Source organism: Neofelis nebulosa, chromosome X, assembly GCF_028018385.1.
Source record: "Neofelis nebulosa isolate mNeoNeb1 chromosome X, mNeoNeb1.pri, whole genome shotgun sequence".
Taxonomy (NCBI): Eukaryota; Metazoa; Chordata; class Mammalia; order Carnivora; family Felidae; genus Neofelis; species Neofelis nebulosa.
In genome coordinates this window covers 88,300,696-88,315,419 of record NC_080800.1, presented here as the reverse complement: position 1 = coordinate 88,315,419, position 14,724 = coordinate 88,300,696, and the positions used below count along the sequence as shown (strand labels likewise).

Below are 14,724 nucleotides of genomic sequence, written 5' to 3'. Positions count from 1 at the left end.
TAGATGTGGTCAGCTGCCAATGTCAGCCGGCATTAGATGTGGATGCCGCCAATGGCACCCAGAACGATGGCAGAAGCAACAGAAAGGAATACTGTGAACCCAGAGCCAAAGTCTCCAGTAAATGAGAGAGAGAGAGATAGAAGGAAGTCAGATTTGCCTAATGAGACCCTGCAGCCCCTCGAAGCCTTGGTGATTGTACTGAGCAATGTTTCACTTTCATCTTCAGATTCTTTGCAAATGGTGTATAGATGGCCTGCTAAGGATTCATGAGTTTTCTGAAATTGTATGCGAGATTCTGTGTGTATATATCTACTATGCATTTTTTTCCTCAGGTAGAGGGCTCATGACATTCATCACTCTGTCGAAAGAGCCATTGATTAAAATAAAAGCCTAAGAATTACTGCTCTAAAGGATCTGTGTGATGGATAACTAAATGAAAGCAATGAGAACCGCACAAAGATTTAGGAAGAGTACACACCTATCTCTGTGGCCAAATATTTCTCTGGCCCTACGCTAACATCAACATAGAAACCTCTAGCACGGAGTGGGCCACGAAGAGCTAGGGCACAGCTAGGGGCCATGACTGGCTGGACACTAGAGGAACAGATGAGCTACACAGAGAAAAGGGTGCCAGAAATCCACAGGGCATGAACCACTGAGGCTTCGTACCTATCTGGTGGTGGCTGCTACATACATACATGCCTGAACGGAATTAAGGGACTTCAAGCTGCCCCCTGTTCATAAGAGCAGGCGCATAAAAAGAGACGGAACTCACCTCTCAGCGATATTTTTTGCAGACTGGAGAAACCGTGCCTGGTCATTTTCTTTCAGGATATGTTCAGCTTGGTTGATGAGGACTGTTGACCGTTCAAGACACTGGCGGCAATTAGCAACCTGCTGTGCCAACTTTCTCAGCTTCATTACCTTCAAGGAATGAGCCAAAGAAAAATGAGATTAAATATCCAAGGCTTAATTAAAAACTATAAAACAACACGAAGGAGATTTGCTGCAGTTATTCTAAAAATAAGGCCTATTGATGTCCCAAGGTCCCCGTACTTACCACTCACCTCCTCACCCTACCCTCTACATCTGTCTTGCCAGCCCCTCCTCCCACCTCCAGCCCACTTACCCACATTGCATATACACCCAGTCATATACTGTAGATCATTGGCCTCCTCCTTTTTATTGGTAACATTAATTTTTCTGATTATAAAAGCAATGCATGCTCACCATAGAATATTTTGAAAATAATAAAAGTATAAAAAGAAACCCCAGCACCCAGAGATCACCACTGTTTACATTTTATTGTCAATAGCTTTTCACATACGAGTTTAATAAAAAGTAACTCTTTGTTCTTTATGAGTAGCTACATTTCTGTGTATATATTTCTCTATGTATCTGTATGCATACCTGTGTGTTCACAGGCCTGGGGTCACAGAAATTTCAACTCCTGTGTTAGCTGGACCCAACCATCCAGCATGGCACAAAGTATTGATTATCACTCCAGACTCTCATAACTCCTCACATTGTATACACAACATGAACTTATTATAATCACTACACTGACTGGCAGACCAATAAGCCTAAAACCATAGAGACGCACGGAGGCTCACACCTGACCTTGACTGTGCTTCTTCAATTCCCAAGCTAAAAACCTGAACGTCTTCTCTTTCCCCTTCATCTTTGTAGCTAATCAGTTAATGATTCTCATCATTTCCTTTCTAGTAGTGCCTGTTATGTTCTTCCTTTCCATTTGTGCTGGTGCTTCCCTGGTTTAGGTCTTCATCAACTCATACCAAAAACCATTCCATGGGGTGCCTGGGTGGCTCAGTTGGTTAAGCATCTGACTGCAGCTCAGGTCATGATCTCACGGTCTATGAGTTCAAGCCCCATGTCAGGCTCTGCACTGACAGCTCAGAGCCAGGAGCCTGCTTCGGATTCTGTGTCTTCCTCTCTCTCTGCCCCTCCCCCACTCACACTCTGTCTCAAAAATAAATAAACATTAAGAAGTTAAAAAAGAAACACTCCATAAGCCTCTTAACTTGCTTCTCTGACTTCAGTATCATCCTATTCTGATCTATCCTGCATACCTCTGCCATATTGATCCGTCTTCTCCCTTCCTAAGAAACTAAAATGGTTTCCCAATGCCTTTTAGATTAAGCCCAAAGTCCTTAATATTAGCATACCTGGTCCTTCCATAATTCTGACCCTCATTTCCACCATTACTTTTTTTCTTTTTTCTTTTTAGGTTGACTTATAACACATTCAGTAAAGCACCCACCTCTGAAGTGTAAAACTCAATGATTTTTTTTTGTATATACAAACACCCATGTAACCACCAACCTGGCCAAGATATAGAACATTTCCAACACCCCAGAACTGCCATCATTTTTGCTGGATTCATCGCACGAGGTCAAACATTGCTTCTTCTTTGCCTCCCTCCCTACCACCTCCTTTCTTCTTATTTTCGCGATCCATGTTCACCCTGGAATCATCAGGAGGAAACTCTGACATTTGTAAAGTCAACTCTGCCTTGGCCTCACTGAAGTGGCTGTGCATTACCTTGGTCTCTTTGATTTTGACAGCAATCATTTGCTTCCTCTGCTGGATGATCTCTACCAACTCGTCACATTCTTCCATAAGTTTTGCCTCATGCATAGCAGTATTCACCTGCCAAGAAAGTCCAGAATATTACACAGTGATTGCTGCCTTTGTCCCCTGCTGCCTCTCAAAGGTTCGGATTGACAGCTAAGCATGCACAACTTCTTCCATACCTCCCTCATAAGATCCAGTCCTAGAAGAAGGGTAGAGATGATGATATTAATGATGCAAGGGCACTGAAGCACCACAGATAGGAAACTCTCCGGCCTCTGGTAGATCATGATGGTTAATGGAAGGCTGGGCAGAAGGACAGATGAGATGGGGGCATGTTATTCCCACTGTGCAACTCCCTTTACCCCAGCACCCTGTTCTCCTGCTGTTCTTTTGAAAAGACGGTAGGGAGATTTAAGTATGTTAGGAAAAGAGGATCCCTCCCCACAGGCACAATAATATTGAGATAACATCGCCAACAATTGATTTCTACCATCCTAAAACAATGGTTTCGATTTTCCTTGTTCCCTTCTAATTCTAAAATGTATGAACGAGGGGTGCCTGGGTGGCTCAGTCGGTTAAGTGTCCAGCTTTGGTTCAGGTCACGATCTCACAGTTCATGGGTTCGAGCCCTGCATCAAGCTCTATGCTGACAACTCAGAGCCAGGAGCATGCTTCAGGTTCTGTGTCTCCCTCTCTCTCTGCCCCTCCTCTGCTCTCGCTCTGTCTCTCCTTAAAAAATAAATAAACATTAAAAAGAAAAAAATTTAAAACATATGAATGTGCAGCTATAACTTCACATTAGAGAAATGTATGTGTAGCTATATTTTCACATTGTTGCCATCATGGGTTAGTAGATACCTCTCACCTTAGGCTGTCCAGTATCTGAATACCTCTTCTATTTTGGAATACTGGCTACATCAAAATATCTCCACTGCAAAGTCAGAGTGGGGTTGTAAAAAAGAAAAGCCACCGTTTTTCATTGTCTTTCTGTATCCTGATTTCTCCTTTCTCCCATCTCTACTACTATTGACATTAGATGATAGGAAGTGCCCAGCAGGGCTGAACTGAGAGTGGGCATCTCTGGGTTGCCCAAGTGGAAAAGCAAAGGAAGGGGAACGGACTTATGTCATTTAAGCACTTAATGTTCCGATGCTTTATAGATGCATTATTTCGTGTAATTATCATAAGCACTTTATAATATAGGAGCCACCTTTATTCCCATTCCACAGATGGAGAAACTGAAGCTTGGACAACGTGAGTAACTTGCTAGTCATTGGTAACACCAGAATTCAGACCGAGTTCTGTCAAGTGAAACCCCTGGCCTGGCTGGGTGGGTGGACGAGGCTCAGTTCCATGTGAGCAGCACACAGAGCAGTCACACAGGGAAACACAATCATTCCAAGAGTCTACTCAAGGATCCTTTACCTGCTCCAAACCTGGCAAAATGCCTGTCGCTGGACCCTGCTGCCTCCTCTCTTGCCCTCGAAGGTCCCCGCTGGCCAATTTTTGGTTGCTTACTTAACTGAAATAAAATACGCTGGTGGTATTTCAACCTTATTTCATTTTATTTCCACTTTCCAGAGAGAATGCCATAATGAGAGCTTCCATGTATTGGGAATAAACAGTCCCACTCCGGCCAATGTAATTTTTTTTTTTCTCAGACTCCTCACCCCTTCCCTAAATTGGATCTACATTTCCAAGGCAGATATGTCACCCTTGCAAGAAACTCCCACTCATGTGAGAACAGGAGATTCATCTAGTGCGCCCTGGATCCATGCTTAGAGTATCTGTCAACTTTAGTTCCCATTTATAATTTCCTTTTGAACCTGCTGATGATGTAGGACACAATGGTGTAGTGCCTTGTTTCTTTATAATTTAGCCCTTGGGCCAACATAACACTCAATATATGCTAGGCACTACCTCAATCAGTTTACATACACTTGCTCTCTCAATCATCAAAACAATCCTCTGAGGCAGGTACCAGCAGCCACATTTCATAGATGGGAAAACTGAGAACAGAGATACTCAGTGACTCACTCCAGGCCACACACCTAGTAAGTGGTGGAGATGGGATTTGGACCCAGGCAGTCTGACACTATAGTCCATACCTTTCAAACCATCACACTAGACTGCCTCCCCAGGCTAATGTAACAAAATTCCTGTCTAGTTTCTGACAACCATCACCTCTTTTGCTCCATCCATCTTTAAAAATATATATATTTTAAAGTTTACTTGTTTTTGAGAGACAGAGAGAGACAGAGAGACAGAGAGAGAGAGAGAGAGAGAGAGAGAGAGAGCAGGGGAAGGGCAGAGAGAGAGGGAGACACAGAATCTGAAGCAGGCTCCAGGCTCTGAGCTGTCCGCACAGAGCCTGATGAGGGGCTCGAACCCACAAGCTACGAGATCATGACCTGTGCTGAAGCCGGACACTTAACCAACTGAGCCACACAGGTGCCCCCATCTTTATTCTGTTATCCCATTCTCTTTAGTCACTCCAGGTCACTTGTTGTTCCCCTGGGGTGCCACACACCCTGTGCCTTTCCTTGAGACTTCATTCACTTGGAAATTCATTTCCCTATTGGTTTATTGAACAAACATCCACTGATATTTCCAGGCCTTGCTCCAAAATCATCACTTCTGTAACTTTTTCTCATCTGCTTGGACCAAATGCATCCCCTATTTATGCTACCATAGCACTGTATATATAATTCAATTATACCATTTACTACCTTATACTGTAGGAATTTGTTAGTCTGTCGTCCCCACTCAAACATAAGTCCTGGAGGCCAGGGATAGTGTCTTATTTGACTGCATCTCTAACATAGTGACGGCATACAGTAGATGTCCAGTAAATATTTGTTGTATTAAATCAAATGGGGGTAGGGAGTAGCTCACTGCTTGCTAGACATGTCTACTTGGTTACTTAAGTCACCTTAAATTCAGTATGTCTAAAAACAAACTCATCATCTTCCCTCTACATCTGGCTTCCACCTCTGATTTATTCTTTCTTTCTTTCTTTCTTTCTTTCTTTCTTTCTTTCTTTCTTTCTTTCTTTCTTTCTTTCTTTCTTTCTTTTTCTTTCTTTCATTTTTGCTAATGCTATTATCATTACTGGAGTTACTCAGGTTGGCTTACTTCTGACTTCTACTTCTCTCTCAGCCCCCACATAAATTCACAACAGTACCAAAGTCCTACTCTTTCTTTTCTTTTCAAACTCACTGAATTTATTCTGGCAATACAATGAGGCTCTGAGCCAAGGAATCAATAAGCTGAAGCCCTTATCACCCTTTTGGACTGTTACTGTAAAAGCTTTATTCATTCATTCCCCACCTTCAGGATCTTTTCTTTGCCACCCACCCTCATAACCCATCCTATACATACTCTGAAATCAGGAAAAATCATCACCATCTTCATCATCAAACATGTATGAAGCATCTTTTGTGTGTAATACATTACATTCAGGCCCTGCATTCAATAAACTTGTAATATTTAATGTTGTTTTTTTTCTGAGAGAGAGAGTGCAAGTGGGGAAGGGGCAGAGAGAGAGGGAGACAGAGGATATGAAGCGGGCTGTGCACTGACAGGGTGACAGCAGCAAGCCCGATGCAGGGCTTGAACTCACAAACTGTGAGATTAAGGCCATGAGCTGAAATTGGACATTCAACTGATTGAGCCACCCAGGTGGCCCAATAAATTTGCAATCTGAACAGGGAAGAGCCGCATGCATATAAAACAAACAAGTCAAGGTAGCGTACCAATGAGTGATGTAGAATATAATCTACAGAAATTGAAGGGAGAGATTGCTCTCGGGGCGGAAGTGTAGAAAAGATGCCTGAATGCAGTGGGACTTGAGACTTAAAGATGGATAGGACTTAGATTTTAAAGGTAAAAAGGAGAGAAATCTTGAGCCAAGATAACAAAATTGAACCTTATTCATTAGACAACATGGTATCTTTGAAAAATATTTTTTGGGGGAGGAGGGTAGGATGGTGAGAGAATGACTTTTTAAAATACGTATATTTTGGGGGGAGTGCCTGGGTGGCTCAGTGGGTTAAGTGTCTGACTCTTGATTTCAGCTCAGGTCATGATCTCCTGGTTCATGGGATTGAGCCCTGCATCAGGCACTGTGTTGACAGTGCAGAGCCTGCTTGGGATTCTCTCTCCCTCTCTCTTTGCCCCTCTCCCGCATGCATGTACACAAACTCTCTCCCTCTCTCCCTCTCAAAATAAACTTAAAAAAATACAAATAAAAAAAAATACACATTTTTAAATTGAAGTATAGTGGGCACACAATGTTACATTAGTTTCAGGTGTACAACACAGTGATTCAACAACTCTATACATCATGCTGTGCTCACTGTGTTGCTACTGTCCATCACCATTCAACACTATTACGATATCATTGACTATATTCCCTATGCTGTACCTTTCATCCTCTGTGACTTATCCATTCCATAACTGGAAGCCTGTACCCCCCTGGCACTCCCTTTCACCCATTTTGTCTATACCCCCCATCCCCTCCTCTGGCAACCATCAAGTTAACTTTTTCTTAAAAAAGATGACCTGGGATTGATTTGATTGGGGGTAATGGTAAGCTGGGGAAGCAATTTAGGAAATGATTTTGATGTGAACAGGGTCTAGCCAAAGAGGGTAACAGGAATCAAAAGGAAAGGTCAAATATGAGAAGCACTCCCTCGCTTGCAAAACTTCAATTAGACAGCAAGTTCCTTGAGGAAAGTTTTTATGTCACTTTGTTTCTCCTGCTGTAACAGGCACAATGCCTTACACACAACATTTACTGATTGACTTAGTAAAATGAAAAATCAGAATAAGAATGACAAACATTACAAAATGTACTATGGTAAACACATTTTGTACAGAAAATGTAGATTGAAGTGAGGGAGCTAGGGTGTGGTTTGGACAGTTGCAGTGGGCAAAATAAAACAGCCAGGCACAGGTAGCAGAAATTTGGCTGAAGAGGCAAAATCCCAAATGAAAGGTAAAGCAGTGACATTAAAATTTTTCCACGTCAAGAAGCAGCCCAAAAGAGCAGGTTCCTTAAATGTTTTCCGAACAGGAAATACTCCAGGGTAAAACTGTCTTCATTATGTGAATAAAACATCTCAAATTGCTTGGAAGGTACTTGAAAGCCCTGGTATTTTCCCTGTCTGCAGTTTTCCTTGAAAATGCACTGACATATTTCACTTGTTTATTAACCCTTAGTTGAAAACAACCAGGCTTATCTTAATAAGCACTTTTGGTTGGTTGGTGGACAGGCAGGCTGGTGTGCTGGTGGGAGATTCCACATCTTTATTTGGCCTTTGCTCTTTGGTTTGGGTTAGTGGGTTTGACAGGCTTTTCATCTGTGGAAAAATCTATCCTCCCTGAAAACACCATTAGAGTAATCTTGGTAACCTGCTTGTATAAATCTCTCCACCCCCCAAAAAGGGCAATTTTTGCGGGGGCATGGAGGAATTTTTGATGTTTAAGACCGACTCTCAGCAGGAGTCTTCTAAGGCCCAAGCCCTAGGGAACACAGGCCTCCCTATTAGGTCACCAGGTCTGCTTCCTGCTCTGTGCTCTTTTCTTTCTTCCAAAAGGCAGCAAGAATTTGACTTGCACGTTTTTATCCAACTGCCCATCTACTGTTTCCCAAAGTTCCTTCCTACCTCCCAGCCCACAGATTAAACCCACAGTCAGACCTAGTCTTCCCCAATCCCCACCCTTCCCTGACACAAACACACACGTCCCATTAGAAGGACTCTAATGCTGGTCACTACAAGGAAATAAATATGTGGGAGTTCACAAAAGCCACACGTTGCAAAGGCTTAAAAGAGGGCACAAAAAGTTATTTTGGCAATTGTTTCTATTCTGTATTGAAATGTAAATGGACTAGACCTTTTTACCCTGAGCTTCTTTCAGCGAGCTTATTTGATAGTTTTCTTGGGCCAACTCCCACACGCTTGTTCTATAGGTCTTTTATTCTTGGGTTCAAAGTGCATCAGCCCTCCCTCCACCCATCCCCATGAGAAACTTCCTCACTCACACACTCTCCTCAGCTCAGTCACATCCATCAGTCATGCGGACGACTGCACAAGAGTTCAGAAGGAGCTGGGATTTCCTGTTCAGGTGGAACAGCATGTATGAAGTAGTGGATGAGCCCTATACCCAGACTCAGGTGAAATTCATTTATGTGGTAATAGCACACCGGGTTGGCATCTTCATCTCAGGGTCCTCCACTCTACAGTCAATGCCATCCTAGTTCATTCCCTGAAATCTTCTGCCCAAATAGATCTCCCCACAAGAAGATTTTGAAATGCCAGCAATAAGATCGTTGGGGGAAGTTTTTATCAGCAAATATTTATTGAGGGCCCACACTGTGTACAAGGCACTATGTGGGTTCCCATGTGGGACAGAATGATGCAAAAGACTTCAGCTTCTGCCTTCAAGGTACTTACAGTCTAGTGGAGAAGATGAGTGCGAATCAAACTAATTACAATTCAAGGAAGAGCAGAACAAGCAATATAGCAGAATACAAACAAAGCTCTTCAAGGGCACAGAAAAGAGAAAACAAAGTTTGCCTGTGGCAAAGGACAATCAGGGGATTAGAGGTTTTATGTAGCTGAGCTGGTCCTGAAGGATGAGCAAGACTTGGGCGCACAGAAATGAGGTTTAAAGAGAGAATTCTAGGGGCGCCTGGGTGGCGCAGTCGGTTAAGCGTCCGACTTCAGCCAGGTCACGATCTCGCGGTCCGTGAGTTCGAGCCCCGCGTCAGGCTCTGGGCTGATGGCTCGGAGCCTGGAGCCTGTTTCCGATTCTGTGTCTCCCTCTCTCTCTGCCCCTCCCCCGTTCATGCTCTGTCTCTCTCTGTCCCAAAATAAAAAAAAAAAAAAAAAAAAATGTTGAAAAAATAAAGAGAGAATTCTAGGCCAAGAGAAGGATATGAATAGCATGAACAAAAGCACAGGCGGGAACGTAGAGGATGTTTGGATAAAGCAGATCAGCCTGACAGGTGCAAGGGAGGGAAATAAGGCTAGAAACGGAGGTTGCAGATATATTATGGAGAGCTGCGCTGTCATTCTGAGCCTTCAGGTGTACCTGGATAAAATTTCAGGATCTTAAGACTGTAGCAACATCTTAACCACCGTTAGCTAACACACTAATTGAGAACAAGGTGGAGAGGAAAGGCAGGCACAGTACTCAAGGAAGTGGGAAGGCACAGCAAATTTCTCACTCCTCATTATCGCCCAGGGCAGCTCAGGTGACCACCGACCCCACCTTCTCAGACTCCACAACATCAGAGAAAAGTGGCTGAGGTGGGCTGCCTTCAGTCTGCAAAGTCACGTTCTGTGCAAAGGAAATGAGAAGGAAGAGTGAGAGGTACATTGGCCGTCTGATGGATTATCAAGGAGTTGTTATGAACAGCTTTGTCACCTTACTGTGCTGCAAAGAATTCATTACTCTCTTAAAATGATGCATTCAAGAAAATGCAATGTTCTCTGTTTCTAGGAGTTCAGGTTTATTAGATTCCCTGATTATAGTTAACAAGACTGTATTGCATGCTTGAAAACTGTTAAGAGAATAGATCCTTAATGCTCTCACCACACAGACTAAAAGACAACTGTGAGAGGTGGTGAATGTGTTAACTAACTTTAATGTGGTAATCATTTTGTAATCTACATGTATATCAAATCATCACATCATACACCTTAAATTTTCGCAATATTATATGTCAAGTTCATCTCAATAAACATGGGAAAAAATAAGAGGCCACAATGTTTATGAAGCAGATATGGCACCTACGATGGCACCATCTAAGCTAAGGTGCCTTTTAAAATTGATTTATTTACTTTTGAGAGAGACAGAGACAGCATAAGTGGGAATGGGGCAGAGAGAGAGGGAGAGAGAGAGAGAGAGAGAGAGAGAGAGAGAGAGAGAGAGAGAGAATCCCAAGCAGGCTCCACACTGCCAGCTCAGAGTCAGACATAGGGCTTTAACTCATGAAACTGAGATCATGACCTTCACCAAAACCAAGAGTTGGACGCTTAACAGACTGAGCTACCCAGGCACCCTAAGCTATTAATCCAGATCACACTAGGTCAATATCACACACACTCACACATGCGCATGCACACACACACACACACACACACACACACAACCACCACCACCACCACCCCAGAGCCCTTGTATCAGGAAGGTTCAAAAGTATAAAAGGAAGAAGAAGACAAGACCATCTTTTCTTGTTTTCTAAAGCAAAACAACACAATATTTCAAAGATGGTCCTGACAGCTTTACATAAAAATAGGTAAATGAAATAGGTCTGTTTTTCAAATGGATTTTATCTGTTTCTTTAGGTTTGGGGGGAGGGTGATCACTTAAAGTTCTGGTGGATATGCAAAATTATTAATAGGATTTTTAGTCCCCCGTGCTGGAGTAGCTACAGCTTAGGAAGAAAAAAAATTACTGAGGCAGAGTTAAGCAACCTTCTGCCTCAGCGCCCAAGTTAATTTTTTTGGCAGAGGAGTGGGTGAGGGGTTTATAGTGGTAAAGGTGGGTGGGGGGTGGGACTATTGAAGTTAGAAACGGAGTGTACATTGTGGGGAGGTGGCAGCCAGGCCATTTCCAGAAGTGTAAGAATCCTAATATGTTGCACTCAGGGATCCATGCTGTGGGAGGCCTCTTGACAGACAGACAGTGACTGGCAGACACATTTCCGGCAATGCAACAAGCACTGTTCAAATTGCTTCGTATATTTTAACTCATTTATGTATCCTATTAACCCTCTGAAGTTGGCATTATTATCATTGCCATTCTACAGAAGAAAGTGCAAGACGTAGAGGTTATGTGACTTGCCCAAGATCATATAACTAGCACATGGCAGAGCCAGGATTTACACCCAGGCAGTCTGGCTCTTGTCCACGATCTAACCAGTGTGTGTGTGTGTGTGTGTGTGTGTGTCCATATGTGTATGAGAGAGAGAGAGAGAGAGAGGCAGAGACAGAGAGACTATGCTCACATAGTTCTTTTCATCTCAGAATTGGCTCCCAAGATAATCACATTCCTTAGATGTAAGCATTGCAAATATTTTGTAGAATTACTTCCTGACTTTTGAAAAAATATATAGGATAAAAATGTATACAATGAAACATTTAGAAAATATGCATCATGCACACACATACATATGGACACACACACACAAATTCCGTGTTTATTTTACTCTGAGTGTAACTAACAACAATACTAGCAACAGAAGGAGTTTGTTCCATATACATGACATAGGAATGACCCTGTGCCATGTGGCAATTCTGTGTTAGTTTTAAAGGCCTTTCTCCTCAGGTATCAGACCTCCAAGCCTTTGTAGCATTAAGGTTAGTTACTTTCTGCAGCACCTGGGTGGCTCAGTGGGTTAAGCATCTGACTTCAGCTCAGGTCATGATCTCACGGTTCTTGAGTTAGAGCGCCACATCAGGCTCTGTGCTGACAGCTTGGAACCTGGAGACTGCTTCAGATTCTGTTTCTCTCTCTCTCACTCACTCTCACTCTCTCTTGCTCTCTCTTGCTCTGCCTCTACCCCACTCACACACACTCTCTATCAAAAATAAATATTAAAATAACTTCTAAGATTAGTTACTTTCAAACCCATATTCTCTTTCCACACAAGGGAACTGTTTAGAACATGCAAGGAAACAAGTGAGAGAGGAATAATCTAGGCTTGTAGCTGGTATGCTACTTGTACAGCTAGAAGCTAGAAGTCTTCCATGAAATAAGGTAGAAACCTCCTTTTTATCTCTTCAGAACCACAGAATTGTTAGATATGGAAAAGACTGAAGAAATCATAGGTTCCTAGCCCCTCACTCTACAGATAGGAATTTGAGTCCTAGAGAGAAGGTCTTACCTAATATCATTCTACCGATCAATGACAGAGCAAGGCTGAAGCCATATCTTTCATGTTCTTTTCACTCTGTGAAGCACAGCACTTGCTTCTAAACTACTCTGAAGACCTAAAACTGTAGATTCCACCATAGAAATATGAACATTTATGCCTACAGAAAAAAGTACATGAAAGTTCATTAACACCTTATTTTATTATTATTTGTTTTTAGTTTTTAAGTAAGCTTCACACCCAGCATGGAACCCAGTGCGGGCTTGAACTCACGACCCTGAGATCAAGACCTGGGCTGAGATAGAGTCAGATGCTTAACCAAATGAGCCACCCAGGTATCCCAATAACACCTTTATAAGTATGAGCCAAAAACTGGAAAAAGCTGAAATGCTCTTCAGTGGGGGCATGTATAAACAAATTGTAGAACACTGGCAATAAAAAAAATTGAAAAACTATTGATACACACAACAACTTGAATGGATCTCAGGGGCATTTTGATTAGGGACATAAGCAGATCATAGTATGTTATACACTTCATGTTTCCATGTACATAACATTCCAGAAATTATAGTGAAGAAGAACAGATCAGGGGTTTCCACGGGGGCAAATGTGACTATAAAAAGGTAGCACAAATTAGTTTCTTGGGGGTGATGAAACTGTTGGTCTAAGTATGATGGTGATTACACAAATCTATACATGTGATAAAGTTCACAGCATTATGAGCCCTCCCCTGCCGCCACAAGGTTGAGGGCATGTAAACCCAGGTGAAATTTGAATGAGGTCTGTAGTTTGCTTGGTAGAATATTACACCAGTGACCCTTTCCTGGTTATGGTAGTTATGCGATTATGTAAATGTTAACAATGGGAAAGAGTAGGTGAATCCTTTGTGGGAACTCTCCATATTATTTTAGCAACTTCTATGTGAAGTTAAAACTTATTTCAAAATTTAAAAGAATAAAAGAAAGAAAGAAAACTCTAGAAGTCTCATAATGTTTTAGACAGATCTGATGAACCAACATTTATATGGTTTTCTGAAGTTATAACTATGTTTTAAGCAGGCCTGATGAACCAACATCTATGTATTTTTCGGAGTTATAACTAATATGTATCCAGATGCTCAAGTGGCATCTCATCTCACACCCCACTCTATACCCTAGTCTACTTTTTCCAATTTTATTAATAAATAATTGACATACATCACTGTAGAAGTTTAAGGCATACCAGCACGATGTTTTGATTTACATATATTGTAAAATATATGTAATTATCCCAATAGGTTCAGCTAACATCCATGTTTTCATTTAGATAGAATAACAAGAAAAGGAAAAAAATTGTCTTCTTGTAATGAAAACTCATAGGATTTACTCTCTTTACTTTCCTATACATCATACAGCAGTGTTAGCTCTAGTCATCATGTTGTACATCACATTCTTAGTACTTATTTATAACTGGAAGCGTGTACATTTTGACCACCTTCCTCCAATTTCCACTGCCCTCACCCCCTGTCTCTGGTAACCACAATTCTGATCTCTTTTTCTGTAAGTTTGGGGTTTTATTTTAAGTTTATTTATTTTTAGAGACAGACAAAACACTAATGGGGGAGGGGCTAAGGGAGAGGGAGAGAATCCCAAGCAGTCTCCAAGCTGTCAGCACAGAGCCCAACACAGGGCTCGAACCCACAAACCGTGAGATCATGACCTGAGCTGAAGTAGGAGGCTTAATTGACTGAGCCACCCAGATGCTCCATTTTGGGTTTTTTTTTAGATTCCATTTGTGAGAGTATATAGTGTTTGTTTTTCTCTGACTTATTTCACTAGCATAATGCCTTCAAGGTCCATCCGTGTTGTCACAAATGGCAGGATTTCCTTGGTTTTTATGGCTGAATAATATTCTATTGTATTATATACCACAACTTCTTTATCCATTCATACATTGATGGGCACTTAGGTTGTTTCCATGTCTTGGCTATTGGAAATAATGCTGCTATGAACATGGGGGTGCAGATTATCTTTTTGAGTTAGGGTTTTCATTCCCCTATTTCCCGAACACATCTGGATCATATGGTAGTTCTACTTTTAATTTTTTGAGGATCCTCCATACTGTTTTGCATAGTGGCTGCACCAATTTATAATCCCACCTATTGGGATTATACACAAGGGCTATACACAAGGGCTCCCCTCTACTCCACATCCATGCCAGCATTTGTTACCTTTTTGATAGTGGTTTTTCTAATAGTCATGAGG

The 14,724-nt window shown here is 42.0% G+C and overlaps 1 protein-coding gene across 5 annotated transcripts in view; it reads right to left on the bottom strand.

The window, feature by feature from the left end:
• Positions 1–14,724, bottom strand: part of MID2 (midline 2) — a 102,624-nt gene that overhangs the window by 26,161 nt on the left and 61,739 nt on the right. For all 5 annotated transcript variants that reach the window (XM_058714603.1, XM_058714605.1, XM_058714600.1 and 2 more), the window contains exons 4-5: positions 2,563–2,670; positions 776–924 (exon numbers count right to left, since the gene is read on the bottom strand). In XM_058714603.1, the coding sequence (XP_058570586.1) occupies positions 776–924; positions 2,563–2,670 (257 nt within the window). The remainder of the gene's footprint in view (positions 1–775; positions 925–2,562; positions 2,671–14,724) is intronic.